The 22155-nt window shown below is 54.8% G+C and overlaps 6 protein-coding genes across 6 annotated transcripts; 2 read left to right on the top strand and 4 right to left on the bottom strand.

Annotated features, from left to right (window-relative positions):
* Positions 1–2858: 2858 nt before the first annotated feature.
* Positions 2859–6573, bottom strand: J7T54_008506 (Endocytosis protein-like protein; the record flags this gene model as incomplete). The annotated part of the gene is made up of 5 exons (XM_051507314.1): positions 2859–2945; positions 3331–5744; positions 5794–6275; positions 6326–6466; positions 6542–6573. The coding sequence occupies 5 exons, from the start codon at positions 6571–6573 to the stop codon at positions 2859–2861; spliced, it is 3156 nt and encodes a 1051-aa protein (XP_051361444.1).
* Positions 6574–7439: 866 nt separating this feature from the next.
* J7T54_008505 (60S ribosomal protein L21-A-like protein) lies at positions 7440–8099 on the bottom strand (the record flags this gene model as incomplete). The annotated part of the gene is made up of 4 exons (XM_051507313.1): positions 7440–7770; positions 7832–7879; positions 7938–8005; positions 8064–8099. 4 exons carry the CDS (start codon positions 8097–8099, stop codon positions 7440–7442), a joined length of 483 nt encoding a protein of 160 aa, XP_051361443.1.
* Positions 8100–8520: 421 nt separating this feature from the next.
* J7T54_008504 (uncharacterized protein) lies at positions 8521–9227 on the top strand (the record flags this gene model as incomplete). Its single annotated transcript, XM_051507312.1, has 3 exons — positions 8521–8585; positions 8664–8762; positions 8816–9227. The coding sequence occupies 3 exons, from the start codon at positions 8521–8523 to the stop codon at positions 9225–9227; spliced, it is 576 nt and encodes a 191-aa protein (XP_051361442.1).
* A 218-nt stretch (positions 9228–9445) lies between these two features.
* On the bottom strand, positions 9446–10828 carry J7T54_008503 (Pre-mRNA-splicing factor SLU7; the record flags this gene model as incomplete). Its single annotated transcript, XM_051507311.1, has 1 exon — positions 9446–10828. The coding sequence occupies one exon, from the start codon at positions 10826–10828 to the stop codon at positions 9446–9448; it is 1383 nt and encodes a 460-aa protein (XP_051361441.1).
* Positions 10829–11475: 647 nt separating this feature from the next.
* On the top strand, positions 11476–18501 carry J7T54_008502 (DNA polymerase zeta catalytic subunit-like protein; the record flags this gene model as incomplete). Its single annotated transcript, XM_051507310.1, has 5 exons — positions 11476–11517; positions 11601–15955; positions 16091–16258; positions 16439–16475; positions 16729–18501. The coding sequence occupies 5 exons, from the start codon at positions 11476–11478 to the stop codon at positions 18499–18501; spliced, it is 6375 nt and encodes a 2124-aa protein (XP_051361440.1).
* A 273-nt stretch (positions 18502–18774) lies between these two features.
* On the bottom strand, positions 18775–21834 carry J7T54_008501 (putative PH domain-containing protein-like protein; the record flags this gene model as incomplete). Its single annotated transcript, XM_051507308.1, has 1 exon — positions 18775–21834. The coding sequence occupies one exon, from the start codon at positions 21832–21834 to the stop codon at positions 18775–18777; it is 3060 nt and encodes a 1019-aa protein (XP_051361439.1).
* Between the last annotated feature and the right edge of the window lie 321 nt (positions 21835–22155).

The following is a 22155-nucleotide window of genomic DNA, read 5'->3' as shown; positions in this document are numbered from 1 at the left end:
AAATGGAAGATCCCTCGCGGCCTCGCCTGCCCTGCAGCAGATGGTGTCAAGGGTGAAAGCAAAAAAATACCGGGGCGCGTCAACAGGACCCTCCCGCCACAAGAAAGGGCACCAAGACGGGAGAGGCATCAGCCATCTGTCGATCAGGTATGCGCGCGAAGGGGCAGAACACTGCCTGTACTTGCCCGTGCATAGTGTCAAGAAGCTCGGACGTCGAAGACTAGACCGTTCATGCGCATCTTTCTATCTCTGTCTTTGGGTTTGGGGGCGGTTGGTCTGTGAGCTCACAGGGCTGGCGCGACGTTGCATCCAGTATGGCTTTTGCGCTGGGTGGGCTTGCAGCTGCAGCTGCAGCTGCAGCAGACCGCAGACCGACGGACGAGTCGCACTAACAACATGAAATCTGTTATTCTTTGAGACATATCACAGCTCCGGGCGCGCTGGGATTGGAGCAGCCTTGTCCAGCTCGTGGCTTGCCCAACGCCAGACGCAGTGCGGCGCTGGAAAAGTGTACTGCTGCAGATGCCAGGCCTGTCCGTGTCTGGTTGGACTCTTGTCATAATTAGACGTGGTGTGGAAAGATTCTGGAGGCGATAATTGGCGTCGGGGGACAGACCCAATCTTGTCCGTTTGCCCACAATGGCCTTATTTGAGGATCGAGATACTATTGGTCGCCGCGCCATTAGCTCATGCCAAGCTGCCTGTCAAAGGTGCATCCAACTCAGGAACTAACGTTAGTTCATCCTCTTGACACCCTCTTTGCAGAGTGAAGCACGTTTTTAGCTTGTGAGCGCGCAGCAGTCTCCTGTTCTCCATTCGCTCCCTGCGTGGTAAACGTACCTGCGCTTAGTTTAGGCAGCACTCATACTTTCCAAGTGTCCATCGAGGCACCAGTCCTGATACGGTATCCAAAGCGGCTATGTACCAACGATACCTTATGCAAGACAGATGGCTTCGCTAGCGAACATTTTCCCTCATTAGCCGCCTCAAATCCATCCCTCAGCAGTTCAGCAAGCTGGGCTACCCCTGTCAGCGATCGTGTGGGTGATCGGATGCGGGACCGACAGCTGACCAAGCTCGCCTACTAGACTTAGACCAAGCTAGTGGAGGCTCCATTCGTCGGTAAAGCAGCAAGGACACACCGGGGCATTACCTGGTTGCGCGACAGCGTCGCCGGCTCACTGCGGTGATAGTTCCGCGGATCCACTCACAACCTCAACTGGCACCATGATCACACCCTTCCCTATATGCAATGCCGTTGCTCTGCTATCTGCCATCTCTGTGAATCGCAGTATGTCTCTTCAAGGGTCGTGCTCATGCCGTCAGTGTCTGGGTTAGCCTGATCGACCCAGTGACAGCGAGATGATGACAACATCATTTCAAACGACACAACTGGGCTCGAGAGTGTGCTTGGCAGGGGACATGGTACTCCTGTCAACGCTTTTGGTACAGTATGTACAGAAGGACGGAGGACGGAGTCTGGACTCCGCCGACAGCGGGCGCACGGCGTGACGAGCAAAAAGGAAAAACGACTTGACCGACAAGGCACTGTGCGTGCGACTGCAGGTAGGCGAGATCACCTGGCGCGGGCGACACGATGATACGTCCGAGTAGCGCAACTCGCCCAGTTAGGGCCGGTGATTCTTCTCCGATTCGTCGTGCCTCAGCTTCGGAGCCGAGGGTCCTGCTCCGATCACATCGTCCTGGACAACATCCGGTTATTCCCATTTGCAAGTAAAACGGAAACAAAGCCAACAAGTGCGAACAGCCAATAGCCTCCGTCCGGTCTTGCGATGGAGGCAAGGGCCGGAAAGCTATACTCCCGCAGCTCGGCTGCAGCACGCTTGGCCCCATCGCACCCTCAGAGCCGCCTAGGGCTCAGAACTGGGGGAGATCCATGTCTCTCACCAGAACGTCATGCATGATTTGCAGGGGTCCAAAGTGACATGTCCGCACTGAGCAACCTGTCCTCCAATGACGCTTTGGTGAATCGCAACATCCCTGCCGGGAAGACGCACGCTGGTGCCGTTTGGATTCTGAAATACCTACAGATACTCCGTACTATACTGTCATATCCAAGCCGTAGGCCACCTGCCAACAAGCGTCAGCCAAAATAAGCTAATTACTTTTTATTTTTTTTTGGTTTCTTAATTAGAATATGACGATGAAGTCTCCCATACTATCCTCCTTGTGTCTCAGTCGCACATCAACGCATGTGCCCGAGAAAGCAAAGAGACTGGCGTGAAGCCAATCTTCATGTATGGTCAATGCCGATCTGTGCGGTATGTTGACACGCGTTCACAGCTCGTATACAAAGTGTGATTGTCTGGTACAGTAGTAGCGCCTGTTTAGCTGTGGCCTTGTGCGGCGCCATGTGCACCTGTTGCGGCACCACACGCTCCGTACAACCATCGCACGGAGTTGCCGAGCGGACTGTCCATGTTCCTGGCAGCGGAATACCCAATGGGGGATGTGTGAGGAGGAGTAGCACAGGTACCAACTTCCAGGAAACAGACCAAACGTAAGACAAGGGCGACAGATCACAATGAAGGATGCTGCAGTGTTCGAGATTCGGTGGTGGACTCACCGTTTTGCACTGCATGTTGCCAGCCTCGCGGCACAAATAGAAGCAAATGTGACGATATTGGCTGTACTGTACTGCCACAGCGCCAGGGTTCCCTTACCAAAGTTGAACACTTCCAACACACGGACCTCCAGCAGAGGGCAGACCGCTTGCACGCTCGTCAATACACGGTATCACGAGGATATGTCCTGAGGCAGAATTGTATGGGTATACACAGTGGTTTGTAACAGAGAAAAATATAACGAGAACAACAGGTGCAATCTTCAAGACTCGCTCAATCTTCTTGGTACGAAATCTTGCGCATCTCGCCAAGGCGGTGTCGAGCAGAAGCCAGCGCGTTTTCGAGTTGGAGAATCTCCACCTGGGAAGAAGAACCGACGTTAGCCACTGAACAGGGATAAATAAGGCAGAAGGTGCTTGAGGTAGGTAGGTAGGTAGGTTGGCAGTTCATAGGGACTGGAGTAAACTTGTGTTGGCGCTAGCGGTGCTGGGGTTATGTGAGATGCTATGTCACAGTGTGACAGCCTGGCGAGAGACGCAGTTCTGTCTGTCACTGCACTCAAACCAACAGTCCAAGTTGAATGTAACTGTCCGGACATGTGCCCGTAGAGGGGGGCCAGAGCCCCCTCGTTTCTGCCAATGTCGACGGAACTACTCTGCCAGCCAGCGACAAGCGGTTGAGGCTCGGTACTTTGATGAAAGGGTCCTGAGGTGCGCAGGCGGAGTGGCGGACTTGACGGACTTACCTGCTGTTCCATTTCCCGCACCTTGAACTCGTGCGATCCGAGCTTTGTGTAATCCACCTGGTCGTCATCCTGGTTGCGCTCCTTGATCATGCTCTGCACCTGGCGCACCAGTGCTCGGCAAGCCGCCCCGACGGCCTTGCTGGCCTGCTCGAGGCCTTCCTGGCTCTTGGACATGAATCCAGCCTTGACCCTGGACGCTGCCACAAGCTGCGCCGTGGAGGCCGCGACGTCGTTCGACGCTACAATGAGCTGTTCGGGGCTGTTACGGTTGCTCAAGACTCCGTCTGCAGTCTCAATGAGCGTGTTGGTTGAAGATGCCACTGCCTTGGCCGCAGAGATAAGCCCTTCGGTCCAGCGGTTGTTCTTCTTGTAGAAGGCCGTGCGAGAGGATGAACCTCGACCAGCTTGCACAATCTCGTCCTGTGTCTTGCTCGCGGCCTTGATGAGCTGCGCGATGGCGTTGGTGATGGCCGTGGCGGCATCCAAAATCGAGTCGTGCACCTTGAGCTCATATGTTGAGTACCCATCGCGAGGTTTGTTCTTGAGTTTCGCCAGTCGCTGCGCTGCTGCTGCAATGGCGTCCGCGGCCTTGTTGAGTTCGGAGTCGACGAGGTCGCCAAGATCGCCCTTGTTCTTGGTCAGGTTGCCGAATCCAGGGGCAAACGCCTCCACCATCTTGTTCAGCTTCTGCAGGTTCATCTGCACGTCGTTGTTGCTGTTGATGACAACATCCGTCTTTTGAAGGGGGTCCATGCCCTCCAAGCGGAAGCTCTGTAGGCCTCGGAAGAAGTGGATTGTCGACAGTGCAGACTGTCGCGCGCCGCCCATCAACGTGTCGGTCTTCTTGTCGTCTGTGGCGAGGCGGCTCAGACCCTTCGTGTTGCTACACACATCGGCCACGGACCCGGAGAAGACGTTGACCGCCTTGATCAGTTCGGCGTGTGTGCTGTTGGGGCCATCCGCGATGAAGTTGTTGAAGGCAGTGGCAAACTCCATGGCACTGGCAGAGGCCTTCTCGATCTGCGACAGCACATATGACGGCGAAGCATTTGAGTTGCCGGCCTGCATGGTCGAGTCCATCTCATACAGCGCATCGTCCACCCTCGAGATTCCAGACTGCAGCACGGAATCAATAATGTCGTTGATCTTGTCCAGATTGGCCATGATGAGGGCATCAATCTGGCCGTCCAAAGCCTGGTCCGTTTCACCCTGGCCGTTCTTCAGCTCGTTCAGCTCGATCAGCGTCTGGTCCATGCCAGCCTTGTACACCTCGAGCTCCTCCTCCTTGTCGCGAAGCAGCTGCTCAAGGTCTGAGCTACCATCGCGGGCTTGGCTTTGAGCTTCTTGCAGAGCCTTCGACTTGAGGCGCAGGGCCTCCTCTAGATCCGCCATCTCGCGGTTGTACTTGGCTAGCATCGTAGACAGCTCGTTGCCCTTGCTGCGCTCGAGGTTGTCAGCGCGGTCATGAGCCATACGAAGCTCGCGCTGCAGCTTCTCGAGCTCGTCCTTGCTGCTGCCGGTAGACCGGTCCTTGTCGTGCAATGCACGGTCGCGTTCACGGATCATATCGGCCAACTCGAGGTTCTTCGTCTTGATCTCGCGCTCCAGCTTCTCGCGCTTGTCAATGGCCTCCTGCGCGCTGGCTGCCTTGAGCTGCACGGCCTTGAACTTCTGAAGCAAATCCAGATGCTCCTGACGAAGCTGAGAGTACAGCTTGGCCAGTGACTCGTACTTGGTACGCCAGGTGTTCACCTGCTCCTGCAGAGCCTGGATCTGCTCGTCTCTGCTCGACATTTGCTGGCCAAAGCTGCCCGAGATTTGGGAAAGTTCGCCTTCGAGGGCTTTGACACGCTGATCGTACTGCTGAAGCATCAGCTGGTCTCGCTCATACTGAGCGCGAGCGTTCAGGTTCTCGCGCTCAAGCTCAGCCAAGCGACCCTGCGTCTGCCACTGAGCCTGCTGCGCCATGAGGGCCTCCTGCTCCCGGTGCTGCTGCTCGGCCAAATGTCGCTGCTGCTCCTCGAAGTCGCGCTGGGCCTGGAGCTGAGCCTGCTGCTGAGCGAGAAGCTGCGCTTGCTGCCTTTCTTCCATCACGCGCTGCTGCTCTTCGTATTCCCGGTTTTGCCTGTCCAATTCGCCCTTCCAGAACTCAGAAACCTCACCGGGCTCCTCTGTCTTGGGTTCCACGGGTGGTGTTGGTTTGCGCTCAATCTCCTGCTTGGGGCGGGCCGGCAGAGCGGGTGCAGACTCGTCGTCGCCTAGCAGACTCGGGGGATCTTGCGGCAGTTTGGGGATCGGGATCAGACTGGTCAGGTATCGTAGGTTGGAGCATTCGTAGTAGAACTTGACCAGGCGGTGATGCTGGGCATCATATCGCTCTCGTAGAGGCTGCAGAGCGTCATCATCGCCAGTGACTGTGCAGTGTGAGTGAGCGACCTCTATTCATCGCGGTAGGTGACCTACTTGAGTGCATAGCACGTAGCATGCTGGTGATAAATCGGTAGATACCGTAGCTCTCTTGTACCAGAGGCACCAGCGCTGAGATTCGACACTCGTTGTTACCAACATGCCTGAAGTGTGAAAAGATCAACTTCTGGAACTGCTCAATCTTGTCTTGTAGCGCCATGAGGTCGGTGATCGTCTCGTAGCCTTCGTTGGGATCGTTGATGGCCTTCAAGCTGATGTACTCCTCGTACTCGAATGTACCGTTGAACTCCTGGTGCGCGTGGTGGAATGAGAGCTTGGCGAGGATGTAGTACACATATTCGTGGATCAAGGGACCGTAGCCGCGAACGCCCTCCCCGTTCACACCGCGCTTCAGGCTGTCGATCCAGTTGCGGTGCGCCATTGCCTCTCGAAGAGCGACAACATGACCTTCTTGCAGAACCCGATGTATTGTGATCAGCGCTTTGAATGTCTGGACTTCGTCGGCAGCAATGGGCTGGCTACACGCGGAGGTCAGTGGAACCTCGACGCTGGATGTTGTCTGACTTACACCTTGACGCCGGCCCAGAAGGCCTGCGAGGATTTGTGGTCCCATGTGTAGACAATACATGCGCGCACATGCTTTCGTTTGGGAGAGATCTCCTCGCCATTTGTTGCCTTTCGAATGTTGACCGCGAGCTCCTGATCGGTCCTGATGGCGCACAGCCGTTAGCGGGTTTCACGGGATACTGAGCCTTGGAAGAGGCAATCGTAGTCATTGGCATACTGGGTATGTTGACCGCTCCGGAGGGACGTCATGATGGGCTCCTGGGACCGCAAGCCTCGGGTTGTAGGAGCAACGTTGAATGGGGCCGCCAGTATGTCGCGGGGAGAGTGCAGGCACGCACGCCTGTACCTTGAGAGGGCTGAGGCGCAGCTTGAAAAGGTTGATGCACCTAAGTATGCGTGAATGCGAGCGAAAAGCACAGCTGTGGGAGCGTCGCAACGCTAGATGATGGCTGTTGAAGAAAGCTGTCGTCAGCCTTGACGAGGCGTGTTAGGAGAGATGCGACAGCTCCGTGGCTGAGATTCATCAACAGGCAGCCACGGCGTGGAGCTACATCATGGTGGAGCCCAACAGCTGCGCACCGAAGAATTTCCGCGCTATTAGCATGAGACGAAGTCAGCCTGACGAGATTCAGTTGAGTTAGAACTTTAAGAGTTCGCTGTGCCAGTAATGAGGCTGTATGGGATGATTTACGTGAATTTGCTCTACGAAATCTACTACCTTCAGCGACGCAACGCCTCGCGGACGGATGTGAATAGCCTAGCCTCGCAGAGTGCACTCCATATAGACGGCACGCATTATTATTGCCAAGCAAGCAGCTGCAGCGTCGTCACGACTAACCTGTGCCCATACTCTCCTTGACATTCTGCTTCTGCTGCGACGGGGGATTGCCAACAGGTTCTGTTGGAGGGCAGACTTGTCGTGTCTCGTCTCTCATCATGCAATCGTCCGTAGAATCAATTTCGCCAGACGCAGTTCAGACTTGTTAAGTGTCACCGGGTCGTATTTCCCTATAGACCTCGAAATGCAGACCCTTGCCATGCTCATTTCTTTCCCATCCGGACGTAACACCCCAAGAAAAAGAACGCGAGAACCACAGTTTTTCCCAAAATCTCCCTTAAATCGTCGTCTCGTAAGGCAGGGGAGTGAGGGTCTCGGGGGGGTTGTCGGTCAACGACACGGTGTGTGCCGGGCGGGGCTGGGCGGGCTGACGCTTCACCTCGACGACAGTGCCGTTCGCGCGGGCCTCCTTCTTCTTCTGGGCGTTCTCCTTGACGCGCTTGAGGAAGTCGTCACGCGAGCCGGAGGGGCTGACGTGCTCGATCTTGACGTTGATGCGCTTCTCGATGTAGCGGCCCCAGACCTTCTTGTAGATGATAACACCGACGGAGGTCTTTGTGACGTTGTAGACAACGCCGGTCTTACCGTGGTAGACCTTGAAGGGGAGACTATTCCATATTGTCAGTTTTCCTATCCTCCTCGTGTGTTGTTCGGCGGATTTGTCCATACCCCTTCTGCACAGCACCGTTGACCTTAATGTCCACGATGTCGCCAACGCTGTCCAAGTTGTCAGTATTTCGCTCTCGACTCGATTCGCTCGACCGTGAAAACTGACCGGTACTGGCGCAAGTAGGTAGACATGTTGATCATACCCTTCTTGCGGAAGTCCCTGCTGAAGGCATACTGCGATCTCAATTAGTCTTCGACATCTTCGGTATCGTCAATTCGAGGGCAAACGTACGCGGGTGCCCGCACGCTTTCCGTATGAGTGACCCATGGCGTCGGTATTGTCTGGTGGCCGTGGGGAGTTGTCGTGATGGTCGTGAACAAATTTGGCGTGGAGATGGCAACTTCAAGCCTTCACTTGGTGTTGTGGATTTGCTGTGCGGCGGCGGGCTTGTGCGGGCGGAAGACCAGTTAATCCGAGGAGTTTTCCCAGGATATTTTTTGCAGAGGGCAGAATGTCGTAGGGCAAGTGTCGCGCGGGGCGGGGCAGCTTGGATTTCTTAGGGCTGCGGCTACCATCGCACGTGATCCTGCCGCAGCTGCCCGTCGCCAAAAATTACACCCCACAACCTCACGATTTCTTGTCCCTCTGCCGAAAAAGTTACTCCCACACGACAACATCCCCAGGAGCAAGTCAAGTACGTTCTTACGCTGCCAATCTGTCTCGCGACATCATCTAATCACTCTTCAGGATGCCTCCTCGCGCGTACTCCAAGACCTCGCGTGTCCCTCGTCGCCCTTTCGAGGCCGCTCGATTGTCAGTATCACCGGCCACTGAACAAGAGCTTGCCTCTGTTTAAGTCGATTGTGACCTCGAAACTGACCAACACCACAGGGACTCTGAGCTGAAGCTCGTTGGCGAGTATGGCCTGCGCAACAAGCGTGAGGTCTGGCGTGTCGGTCTGACTCTGTCCAAGATCCGTCGTGCTGCCCGGTACGTGTAGCGCCAGGCTGGCCTCGCGATTGGTTTCGCTAACACTGGTGTAGTCAGCTCCTCACTCTCGACGAGAAGGACCCCAAGCGCCTCTTCGAGGGTAACGCCTTGATTCGCCGTCTCGTTCGCGTTGGTGTCCTCGACGAGTCCCGCATGAAGCTCGATTACGTCCTGGCCCTGAAGATCGAGGATTTCTTGGAGCGCCGTCTCCAGACTTGCGTCTACAAGCTCGGCCTTGCCAAGTCCATCCACCACGCCCGTGTCCTGATCCGCCAGCGTCACATTCGCGTCGGCAAGCAGATCGTCAATGTTCCCTCATTCATTGTCCGCCTCGACTCCCAGAAGCACATCGACTTCTCCCTTACCTCGCCATTCGGTGGAGGCCGTCCCGGCCGTGTCCGCAGAAAGAAGGCCAAGGCCGCCGAGGGCGGTGACGGCGAGGAGGAGGAGGAGGATGACGAGTAAATGCAACACCAAGCATGAAATGTGTTAACGGCTTCCCTTTTAAGCCCGGGCATGGGGCAAGGGAGATACCACTTATGGGTTACGGTGTCTCGTCATAGTCACGGCGTTCGCCAGAGGAAAATGGAATGATTTCGCCAATGTACTGCATGTCCCTGAACAACGCGAATTGAACACCACATGTGCTTATGTTTGACAAGATTATGTTGCTAGCTCGTAAGCTACAGAAGGTCATCCTTGCCTAACATGTTCGCCATGGGATCATTTGCCGCAGTCCTCTTTCGCCGGTACTCTTCCATCTCTGCCTCCGAGACCCCATTCATCATCTCCTCGCGCGTCCTTTTCTTCGACGGCAGCGTCTTTTCATCACCGTCCTTGACGTCGCGCTTGTCCTCTGGGTTTTCAGCCGGCGCCTCTTCTATGAGGTTGGCACCAGAGCGCTGGATCTCTGCGGCTTCCCATGCCTTTTTGCCCTCCTCGCCTGTGCAATAGCTGTTCTTGACGAATGAATGGCAGCACGAGTAGCCCCATTTGAAGTTTGACCACCAGCTACCCCATACTGACGTGTGGTTGTTGATCAGGACGTCCTCGGTGTACTTGGACTTGGCTTGTTTCTTTGGTGCACCCTTGATCAAGCCAGCCTCGTCGTACTCAACAAACTGTTCTGATTCCGTGACCGCCAGCTTTCGCAAGGAGGCTGGCATTGATTTGGTGCTGCCTCCTCCATACTTTTCGAGCAGGGCCTTCTCTTTCTCTGCACGTTTCCTCTCGGCCTCTTCCAGATCCTTCTTGCGGTAGTACTCGCCCGCTGTTGGGTTGGCTTGTAAGTGTTGCGAGGTGTCGCCCGACTTTTCTTGCGTCTCCCAGGCGTACCTCTGAGCTTTCTCGAAAGCGCCCGCGTCACCCGATGAGCGAGTGAATCCTTCCTCAGCAAACATGTCTGCTGCCTTGTCCTTTGTCGCGCCACCATCCACCAAGGCGCGAGTTTTTGGATCGTATTTCGCTGACTCGGTGTCAAGATTCAGTAGATATTTTGCCGTGTCTTCTCGTAAGCGGAGCTGTCTTGTTGCTGTGCTCTGATGTTTGCTCATGTCGTTCTCTTCGGCATACTTGTCCTCGTCCTCGGCAATATCTCCCTCGCCTGGCTTTCGCGCTTTCTTGCGTAGCTCTTCCATTTGGTTGAAATCCTCGACCACATTTCGGTAGTCCTTGGCATCATATCCGTTCCAGCGGTCACGCTTCGCATCCCAGCCAAGCCTGACATCCTGCACAATTTCGTCTGCTTGTATATCCTTCCCTGTATGCTTCGCACCTTTTGCTCTCGGTCGACTTAGGCAGTCTTTCGCCTTGTGTGTCATAGCACCGCAGTTTTCGCATGCGCCTTTGCGATATTTGGTGGCGGCAGGGCCGGCTTTCCTCCCTCGATCGTACCATTGTGATTTCTCATCCTTGCGCTCTCGTCTTTGATGTTGCAGGTAGTCGTTCTCATCTTCGCCGTCAATGGCATAGAATGGCTTTTTACTGATGAAAGAGGGTATGTAGATGTTTTCCTCCTTGGACGCAGCTGCTGGTTCAGGCGGAGGTTTGTTCGGCGGTGCTGGCATTTTGATGCGCGTGGAAACTGAGAACGGAGAGAAATAAATCGAATCCCTGCTGATTGTTGAATATGCACTCGCCTGTTGTTGTATAAGCGTTGGGAGGTGCGATTCTTCCTTTCCGTGAGGTCAGCCATAATGTTCGCGCGAACATGGGAAAGATAAATGGCTTATCGCACGTGATCTCGCGACCGTCCGCGTTCCACCAGTCGCGTCATGCTCGCCTCAAGCGCAGTGCGATTGCGTATCATACAGAACTCCCTGAATAACTCGACGATCAGGCATGCACTGATCGCCAGTGCTCCGATGGATCCACAGAATGAAGGATATAGACCTTTTCCGGGTCAGAATCAACTGCATCGACCATTATCAAGCGTCGCCCACCCGTTATGACCCTCGGTTCCGAAATGATGTGCGCCCATCGCAAGTGTCAAAGGGCCCAAAAGTTCCGGTGGTGAGAGTCTTTGGAGCCACCGAGACTGGTCAAAAAGTGTGTGCTCATATTCACGGAGCGTTTCCGTACCTTTATGTGGAATATGATGGCGACCTGGGCAAGGATGAGGGTGAATAACGCCAACTGCGCTCAGTTGTACAAGCATTAGCTAACCTGCACTCAGTCGGCGCATTCATCTATCGCCTTCACTTGTCCATCGACCATGCCTTGGCTGTCAGCTACAGACGTGATCAACATGGAGACGGTGCTCGATTCGTAGCGCGCATCACTCTGGTGAAAGGCGTGCCATTCTACGGTTTCCATGTTGGTTACCGATGCTTCCTCAAGATCTACATGTTCAACCCCATCGTTATGAGCCGACTGTCGGACCTGCTACAGCAGGGTGTCGTGATGAAGCGCAAATTCCAACCATACGAGGCTCACCTGCAGTACCTTTTGCAGTTCATGACAGACTACAATCTTTACGGCTGCGACTATCTCGATACACGAAAAACACGTTTCAGAGCCCCGGTTCCTGATCGTGATGATGGTGTTCACTCCTCTCACATTTGGCACAGTCAGTCTGTGGACCCCGACCAGGTTACCGACGACCCTGCCCTGCCCAGAGTCAGCCACTGCTCAATCGAAGTAGACATATGTGTACAGGACATACTGAACCGCCAGCTCATTCAAGAGCGGCCTATTCACCATGATTTCACCGAGCGCGCCAACCCTTTGCACAGCGATGTCAAACTCGTATCGAGCATGGCGGGGCTGTGGAAGGATGAGACAAAACGGCGGCAGGTACGGGCAGGCATCGCGAAGAAAGGCAGTACGCCATTCCCTCCCGAGGTCTTGGTCACCATGTCAGCCGACCCACGCCAGTCACAGCCAACGGGGTGGGTTCATGAAGACGAGTATCGCGATCTTATCAAATCTTTGATTGGGAAGGAGAAGGAAAGCTTAGGGGGACAAGTTTCCTTCGACAATTTTGCCCACACGCTGAGCAACGGGGCCGAGATCAGGACGGCGTTCCAGTCGGTAGAAGATCTCTATCCCGCAAACCTGCTGCCATTGCTCGGTCTCCCAGCCAAAGATGCAAACGATCAGCTAGACCCAACCGGAAGCATCGAAGTCGATGAACGGAAAGTAGTCCGGGCGAGAACCGGCGATGAAGACTTCTTCCCAGAAGATTCAGATGAGGAGGCTTTACGAGATTTGGTTCCCCACGGCTCCGGTCATGGAGATGTTGAAGAAGATCTTGTGGCGGCGGCTGCTTCTGCTTCTGCTTCAAGCGGAAACAAAGCTCTGGGTGAGAACATCAAAGGGGTCTGCGCCAGTGCTTTCAAAACCGGCAGGATTCCCAAAATCCCGGTATGCCAGGAGCTCCTCGACATTGCGGAGGATGAAGGCTTGGTGGGACGAATCCGTGCAACTGGCGACGGTGTGTCGTCAATGACGCCTGCACAAAAACGCAAGGGGTCTTTTACCATGACGGCCTCTGCCTCCAAGAGAATCAGGCCAACTCCTGTCACACCAACTCCTGGATTCGCTACAGTACCTAGACCCAGCCAGAGCACTGGTTTGAATAAGCAGTCGTTCAATGAAAGGAGCATGGGTGGCTCTGACCTTGAACACAGCTCCAGGACTCCGCAGAAACCTCGTCAGTCTGGAATGGCGACTACTGGGAGACTGGATTTCGCCGTTGTCAAGGATCCATTAGAAAACCTGCCCAAATCGCAGAGCAGCCACGCCAGTCTCACCACGCCTTCTAAGAGCGACGATGCTACTCCACGAAAAACTGTAACCTTTGATCCACCAAGCTCATTCGCTGATTTGGGGTCAGCGTCATCTTACGGGCTGCCATCATCCTTCCAACAACTAGACGGCAAGCAAGCGCAAGGTCACCTAGAGAAGTTACAGCGGACCCTTGCGAGCGCTGCCAACGGATCCCAGCTGTTTGTATTTGCTCAGAGCCCGCCCGAGCATACGTCAGCTAATTTGACCGCACTGGACCATCGCCTACCGGATGTTGTCTACAAAGAAGCCCATTACAGTAAAGAGGCAGATGTTCCATCGCGGGCACGGGAGTACGCAGGGCGCGAATTCAAGCTAGAGGGCAGTACCCTGCCATTTCTGCCTGACTTTGACCCAAGTGGGCTCACCATTGGGGTACATTCTGGAAAAAGAGATGAGCCCACGGACCAAGCCTCGACGAAGCTTGCGTACGAGCGCCAAAGAAAGAAATGCACGTTGCGGAATTGGGAGTTTGCAGAACCGCCTCCAACATACGACGAGGTGGCACAGTGGTGGGACGAAAAGGGTGCTACGGCGGCGGCGCGACAGAAGCAAAAGCATAACAAAGTCCTATCAACACAGAGACGCTACTTGTCTCAAATCGAGGGCCCTACGCCGAGGACCAAGCATGGCCTCTTGTATACGCAGAAGAAGAAGTCGACTAGTGTGCAGCATGAGGTTCAGTACATGAGCACCATGAGTATGGAGATCCATGTGAACACCAGGGGTAAATTTGTGCCAAACCCTGAAGAAGATGAGGTACAATGCATCTTCTGGTCGATCAAATCGGACGAGGTCGCAGCCAACAGCCAAGATGCGGCCGACGGCACAGAGTCTGGCATGATTGTCTTTTGCGAAGGCGGTGACTTGATACGGCGCATCCAGCAGCAGTGCAATGGGGAGGTTGTCCATGAAAAGAGCGAGCTTGACCTGATGGTCCGCATGGTGGAAATTGTGCGAACCCATGACCCGGATGTTTTGACAGGGTACGAGGTCCACGGGAGCTCATGGGGCTTTCTGATTGAGAGAGCTCGCCTCAAGTATGATTACAACCTCTGCGATGAGTTTTCCCGAGTGAAGACAGAGTCGCACGGCAGATTCGGGAAGGACGCAGATCGCTGGGGCTTCACGACAACGTCGACCATTCGTGTCACTGGTCGACACATGATCAACATTTGGCGTGCTATGCGCGGTGAGCTGAACCTGCTCCAGTACACGATGGAGAACGTGGTCTGGCATACTTTGCATCGCCGAATCCCCCATTATTCATGGAAAACGCTCTCCAGCTGGTACGTCAGCGGCAAACCCCGGGACTTGGCCAAACTACTTGGATACTACCAAACTCGAACCAAGCTTGACATGCAGATTCTTGAGGCGAATGAGTTGATCCCCCGGACCAGTGAGCAGGCTAGGCTTCTTGGCGTGGACTTCTTCTCGGTCTTCTCGCGCGGGTCGCAGTACAAGGTCGAGTCCATCATGTTCAGGATAGCGAAGCCGGAGAACTTCTTGTTAGTGTCACCTAGTCGGAAGCAGGTTGGAGGGCAGAATGCGCTGGAATGTCTGCCTCTCGTCATGGAACCGCAGAGTGCCTTTTACAGCAGTCCCTTGCTCGTACTTGACTTTCAGAGTCTGTACCCAAGTGTCATGATTGCCTACAACTTATGCTATTCGACCTTCTTGGGGCGCATTACCAACTGGCGTGGCATGAGCAAGATGGGCTTCGCCGAGTACAAACGGCAACAAGGCCTGTTGGCCTTGCTGGAAGATTACATCAACATTACGCCAAACGGGATGATGTACGTCAAAACGGAGATTCGCAAATCGCTGCTTGCGAAGATGCTTACGGAGATTCTGGAAACGCGCGTGATGGTCAAGAGCGGCATGAAACAAGACAAGGATGACAAGACCCTACAGAAGCTCCTCAACAACCGACAGCTTGCCCTCAAATTACTGGCCAACGTCACTTACGGCTACACGTCCGCTTCTTTCTCAGGCCGAATGCCGTGCTCTGAAATTGCGGACAGTATCGTGCAAACGGGACGTGAAACCCTCGAACGTGCGATTGCCTACATACACTCGGTAGAGAAGTGGGGGGCTGAGGTTGTCTATGGTGACACGGACAGCCTATTCGTATACCTGAAAGGTAAGACGCGCGATGAAGCATTCGACATTGGCCGCGAAATGGCTATGCAGATTACCGACATGAATCCCCGCCCTGTCAAGCTCAAATTCGAAAAGGTGTACCACCCGTGTGTCCTGCTTGCCAAGAAACGATACGTTGGCTACAAATACGAGAGTAAGGACCAGGTCAGGCCCGAGTTTGACGCCAAGGGTATCGAGACTGTTCGTCGTGACGGCACGCCGGCCGAGCAGAAGATTGAGGAGAAGGCATTGCAGTTATTGTTCGAGACGGCCGATCTGAGCCAGATCAAGGAGTACTTCCAAAAGCAGTGCGAGAAGATCATGCGTGGTACAGTCTCCGTCCAGGACTTCTGTTTTGCTAAAGAGGTCCGCCTGGGGACGTACTCGGACAAGGGGCTGCCCCCGGCTGGCGCCCTCATCAGCACAAAGCGGATGCTGGAGGATGCACGGGCCGAGCCGCAGTACGGCGAGCGAGTGCCGTACGTCGTGATCACGGGAGCACCAGGGGCACGTCTCATTGATCGATGCGTCGCACCTGAAGAGCTACTCCGCAACCCCCACTGGCAGCTGGACGCTGAGTACTACATCTCCAAGAACCTCATACCACCACTGGAGCGAATTTTTAACTTGGTCGGGGCGAACGTGCGTGGCTGGTACGATGCGATGCCCAAGATCCAGCGAATCCACCAACACGGGGGTGGCCTGCGCAAGGCCACGTTGGAATCCTACATGAAGAGCACGCACTGCGTCGTCTGTTTTTGCAGGTTCACTGGCGAGGGCAGCACACACCAGCCTCTATGCGTCTCTTGCCGAACTCGCACCGATGCCTCCGTCCTTCGACTACAAAACAGGCTTAGAAGAGAGGAGAGGCGCTACGAGGAAGTGCTGAGTATTTGCAGAGGATGCTCGGGTCTGGGGGCCTTGGAGGATGTCGCTTGCGACAGCAAAGATTGCCCAGTGTTTTGGACACGCATGAGACAGCTGGGCAAGGTCAAGCAAGAAAGGGCTGTGGCGGAACCTGTCATGAAGGGGTTGATGGAAGGGGTTGATCGATTAGCGCTGGATTGGTGAGCAGTGGCTTCCGTCGATTGCTACGGCTTGCGTTGCTTTGAAGACCAATACGAAGCCGAGTCTTGCCGATGTTTGCCAATTTGCTTGCCAAGTTGCTTGTGATGTCTAGATGGCTCTGATCTGAAGACGGTGTCATCTTCATGTTCCCTGGAGGCTAACTTAACTTCCCGCTTCAGTCGACGCCCTGGCCTATTGGAATTCGAGAGTGTAGCTGTGCGTTTGTATCGCTGAAAACTTAAATTTGTTAGTATCAGACGAAATTCCTGGTCAGTGACTCAGCGGTTGGCCCTCAGAAAAGGCAGCCCTTCCCAGGTTGACAGCTGCGGTAAGTCAATTTCTTTCCACAGCTATAGCAAGACGGCGGTAGGGCTTAGGTCCAATATTCGATCGAAGTCGACGGCCAATACTTACTTGATATGTGGCTCTGCGCTTTCTGGGTAGAACAGGCCAGAAGTATTGACCAAAGTCTTTGATCGAGTATTTGGGCCGGTTCCTACCGCTGTCCTCCTACGGTCGAGATAAATTCTTTTCCCTACTTGAGTCTAATTCTTCCGAGGCTCCCAATGAGCTCGTTCGATTGTGCGATCCCCTTGTGGGCAAGGCCAAGGATGATTCCCCCGAAGAAGCAATCGGCCACCTGTTGCACGGCAACCCATACCGGGACAGGAAGGTCGTTCTCAGCGAGCCTCTGATCAAGTCAGGAGAAATCACGATGCCTGAGGTTGTGCAGCCTGCCGCAATTCCGGAGCTCTGGCTGCAGGAAGTTCAAATCGCGTCCAAGGAAGCGTCATCGCGAAACGCTCCCCTGGTTCTGCTGATTTTCTGCCATGGTGCCCCGGGTACGACCTTGGAGCTCAACTATCACTGCCCAGATCTGAAAGTTGGGAAGAGCAGCGCTGATCGAGCTTCCTATGTGGTGACCGCGAAGCAACTACTCAAGACCCTGGATCCGGACTGCCGCACCACAATCCTGTCCACAGCTTGCTTTTCGGGCTCTTGGCTGGTGGACATGTTGCGCGAAGTTGGGGGGTTTGACCCCAATGGTCAGGAAGTGGTCAACACAACCATGCTGTCGGCTGCTGACTATAAAAGCGAGTCTCTGGCATGGCCGGAATCGACCTCCCTCGGTCGTTCTTGCGGCTCGATATTTGCGAGCTCTGTGATCAACCATCTGACATCCTCAGATAATCTATACCTCGCAGACACGGAAAAATCAGACACCCATGAGCGTCTTCAACCCGCCAAACCCTCGGAAGAACAAATTGAGACCTACAATAGCTACTGTCGCTCGATTACGGACAGTGTGTCTGCAATCAACAGGCACGGAATTTTCCACAACTTCACATTCTCGACTCGCAATGACCAGTGGAAGTTGTCGTGGCCTGACCTTGTTGGCTTGGAGCCACTGCAGAACACCTTTCAGAAACGCTGGCAGGCATTGGAGACAGTCACCTACAAGGGTCCTGAATGCGTGCTTGATCCGGATCCGAGAGCCCCGGAGCTTCCAGCTGACTTCGACACAGAGGAGTTTTTATCTTCGCACTCTCAGACCGGCAGCGGGTCGCATAAGGCGCTGCTGAACAAGTTCAACCGCCTCGCAGCGGCCGGAAAGACTGTCGAGCTCGCCAAGCTGCTTGTGCAATACACACGTGTCGATAAAAGGGCCAAGGCCCGTACGGACAGGGAGGTCTACAACCTAATCTGCCAGACCGCTGGCGTTGAGGAGCGAGAAGGCTTCCCAAAATTCAAGGTCGACGTTCTGCACGCCATCAAACTTCGATGGTTCTTAGCCTACGTTGCGGACTGCATGGTCCGCGCGTATCGACTGCCGGTCCCCTGCGGCGTACGCTGTCTTATGAGGGACATGCAATTGTGGGTGCCTATGATATCTGCGAAGGTCTGCGACTGGGAAGTTCGCATGACACGTATCAATCGCCTTTTCGAGGACAAGGGCGACCTTCACCCACCCGTCGAGGATTTGCAAGGCCGTCGCTTCCAGCGCTTCCCAGATTACTTGGTCTTCGCCCTCGTTGAGGCCAAGCTTTCGGTGGCGCGTGAGAAGTTCATTGTCGACAGTTTGTTCAAGTTCATGAAGGTGTTTGAGAATACGACCGTCCCCACAGGCGTCAAAATGTCGACCAAAGACCCCAATCTCCGCCAGCCACTCCCACTGGCGCTGAAACTCCTCCGCCCGCTGAGCAGGATACGGAGATGGAGGATACATTTGCTGATAAAATAAGTATTGAGCATGGGTCTGGTCATGATATTGAATAGAGCCAGCCCGGGAGAAGCCTTGATCAGGTAATGTGAGCTGGAGTAGTAGACTCAACAAGCTCGGGTATTGACGCAAGACCGAGATACATACATAGTGAACACAATGCCCGGCCGGCTCTGTTGATCGGAGGTACTATTTGACAATCCCGCCACCGTGACAATCATTACTGTAAAGGACATAGATCCTAAAACTAACTCCTTCGCTGTGTTGTCAAGGCTGAAATAATCGCATGCTCATCTACATCTTCCTGTCGTCTTCAGTGCCCTTGTCCGCTTCCAGCGGGTCGGCATCATGGTCCAGCCAGCCCGAGTAATCATCGTCTTCATCAATGACCGGCCGTGCGACAATGGGACTCTTGCCAGGACTGATGGAGCGAAGGCTTGGTGCCTTGGCCGAACTGGCAGGTCGAAGAGCTGACCGTTTGGCTGGGCCGGTCGATCCTGCTGAGCTTGACTTCGTCAACTTGGCCGTGTCGTCGTCCGCGTCTATAGCTCCATCGTCCGCGTCTATAGCTCCAAAAGGCTCGGTTTTCTCGGGACTGGTGCTCCGACTTCGAATGTCCTCCTCGCGGCGAGGCGGTGGTATCGTTTCTTCCACGGGCGTCCTGGAAATACTCTCATCGCCCCAGTATGTGTCCTTCTCTTCGACTCCGGGCGTCTCATCGTCGTCCGGCGCTTCCACAACCAGCATGCCCATTCCATCTGCGTTGCTGGTGCCTTCCACGTCATGGCTAGCTCGCCTCCTCCTTCTCCCCGCTGGAGGAGGTGGCGGGGTAATATCGTGTTCTTTGTCCTCCGCATCCGCTGGGGGTGACCCAGATGCCACAGGTTTCCTTTTGGGAATGTTCACCGGACCAATCTTCGTTCGACCATTCGTCGGCCCAGGTAACGGCGTTCCTGGAGGTGGCAGTGGCTGTCCTCGGCCCATGGGCTGCGATAGGTCCACCTGCGGGTTGCTTGGTCCCTCGCCATTTTTACGCGCCTCCTTTTGGCGCTGAATCGCATTCCAGCCCCATTGACGAGCCTGCACTGCGGCATTGGTGACAGCGGCGAGTGTGTTCTTCTTCTGGGAGTTCACGCTAGATGAGTCATCCTTGCCCGAGGGCAGCGATGTATTCGAGTTTTCGCGGCGCAAAAAGAAGTTCCGTCCAAGAGAGCCGGCCTGGTCCTTGAACGATGTCTTTGATGAGGCTGGCGATGCAGGTTCTTGGCCATCAAACCCCCCCATGGACGCTGACTCTGATGATGAAGTGGTATTTCTGCGTCCCGGCGGCGGCATGGAGATTTCGACAGACTGCGTTTCAGGCTCCTTGTCTGCAGATGAAGCAGAAGAATAGCTCAACGTTGGCGCTATTGAGGCTGGCTTTGATGGCGTTCCACTTGGTGTAGTCTGCTCTTTAGATGCTTCTTGCGACCTCGATTGCAGAGCAGCCATGTATGAGCTTGCATTGTCCGTAGCAGGGGGGGAGGACGGCTTGAACAGCTCCGCATGGGCTGCATCTGTCCCGACAACTGGCTCTGTGGCGCGTGGCGACGACACCGGCACTGGCACTGGCACTGGCTGCGGCTTTGTCTCGAGACTAGTCGACGAGGCTGCTGCTGAGGGCTGCGCCGAGGATTTCGAGATCTTTCTCCCAAACAGTCCCGTTGATGTCGCCGATCGAGCATTTTCCGTCACCAGCGGGAGGCTGTGACTTTTCTCAAGCGGTCTGGTCGCGTTGATCAACTCGGCATTGTCGTCCACGCGGTCCACTGCGTCAGCATTGCCAGTCTGCGCGACCATGCCCTGTACGTCGCCACCTTCCGAGACAACTGCATTGTCGCCTTCGAAAATGCCACCTCGCCAAGACTTGTGCTCAGTCTTGAAGAAAGGTACATCGTCCCAGAACGGGTGGACCAAGGTCTCCGCAAAGACTTCCTTGATTCGGTTCTCAATCTGTCGCAGAATGAGTGTGTACGTGATTTGGCGCTGGCTGACAATCGGCTCAATTGCCATCTCCATCTTTGGCATCGTCTGGAAGGAGAGCCAGACACGGTTGCTCGGTGGCGGCTTGACCTTAAACAGCACATGTCCTTCGATTTTCTTAAGCACGACAGCCAGCACGAGGTTGACTTCTCGAGCCTTGAACCGCGTGCCAAGGTCAATCTTCACTGTGGCCGCAACTTCGAGGCGAAAATTGCCGGTATACTTGACGTCTGCCTCAATGACACACTCTCCTTCCACTGTCAAGTCCTTCAGCCGCAAGTTGTTGAACATTGGTGCCGCGTCGCCTGTGTCAATCTTCTGAATGTTAATATTCGTCAGGAATGTCGGCTTCTTGACGCGCGCAATCTTTTTGGTGATCTTCTCCGAGATGAAGCTCTCGATATCCGCCGTGCGGTGCACGCCCAAGAATACCCTCCCAATCAGAGCATTGAGCCACCGCGAATGCACATTGTCCTCCGTGGAATGAAGCTTCTGGACCAGCGTGATAATGTTCTTCACCTCGAATGCTTTTGGTTTTGGTGGGACATTGCCTGGATCCGTGGCCCCAAACGTCTGCTCCTGGTTCCTGAGCAGCGCGTGGTAGAAATCCTCCTTGGCAGAACAGTTCTCCGAGAACAGGTAGAACGGCTTCGACATCTGGCTGTCCGCCGTCATCTCGGCGCCGTCCTGCTTTCGTGACAGACACAGTGCGTTGCGCTTGATCCACAGCTCACCCTCCGGCGTGACATCGCCTCCAGAATAAACTGAAATATCATGATGCGCGAGCGAAATCACATGCCGCACTTCAATTTGCTCCTCGTCGTCGAACAACATCAGGTGACCGTGTCTCAGCACCACGTAGAACACGTTCCCCGCCTTTTTGGGCCGCTGGCTCATCGCGCTGTTGCCGCCTCCATTGTCTTGATTCCCAGGCACAGATGCTTTCCGATCAAATATAGAACGATACATGGTCTGGTAGACGCTTTGACTGGGTGCCGCAACCGTGGTGCTGCCCACCGGTGTCGGGCGCTCGATCGGTTTGGCGTTGATGCCCATTGGCGTGTACTCTCGACACACGGCAAAGTAGCCAGCCGTGACCTCGGCAGAGTTCTGCTTCGCCTCTTCCTTCTTTGCCGCATCGATAGCAGCTTTATCGTCTCCGGGCTGCACAAGATCGTCGGTGCCATGTTCGTCGGGTCGTCCGCTCGCGTCGAGATCCGGTCGTTTCGGCCAGGCGTACAGCGTATGCAGGTATACCGTGATGAGAAAGAGGGGAAGGAACGTGATGCCGCCTAGGAGATAGGCCGCCAGAAAGGCTGACCAGCTCCCCATGGCTATGGTCACCAAGTCAACACGTCGGTCGTCCGCTAGCTGCGTTGGGTGGTGGGGTCGTGCTTCAAATGGAAGAGAACAGGTAATTCAACAGAGCTCGAGGCAGGGCTTAAGTTAATGAGCGAGCGAGTGATGGAACGCTTTAACAAATAAGTCAACATGCTGGGGAAAACCATGCCTCAGACAAGCCCAGCTTCATCCTGCATTGGGATGGTCAGCTGTGGGAAATCGCGAAGCGGGATTGGAGCCGCCGTTCACGGGCAGGCGCGGAAGAGTGGGAACTGTCAACTGGCTCTCGAGGCGCTGCGCTGTGCTGTGCTG

Source organism: Emericellopsis cladophorae (assembly GCF_022114955.1).
Source record: "Emericellopsis cladophorae strain MUM 19.33 chromosome Unknown NODE_30_length_267324_cov_122_989508, whole genome shotgun sequence".
In the NCBI taxonomy this organism is placed as follows: domain Eukaryota; kingdom Fungi; phylum Ascomycota; class Sordariomycetes; order Hypocreales; family Bionectriaceae; genus Emericellopsis; species Emericellopsis cladophorae.
Note: the sequence above shows the minus strand (reverse complement) of the source record. Positions and strands in the feature narration are given on the sequence as shown.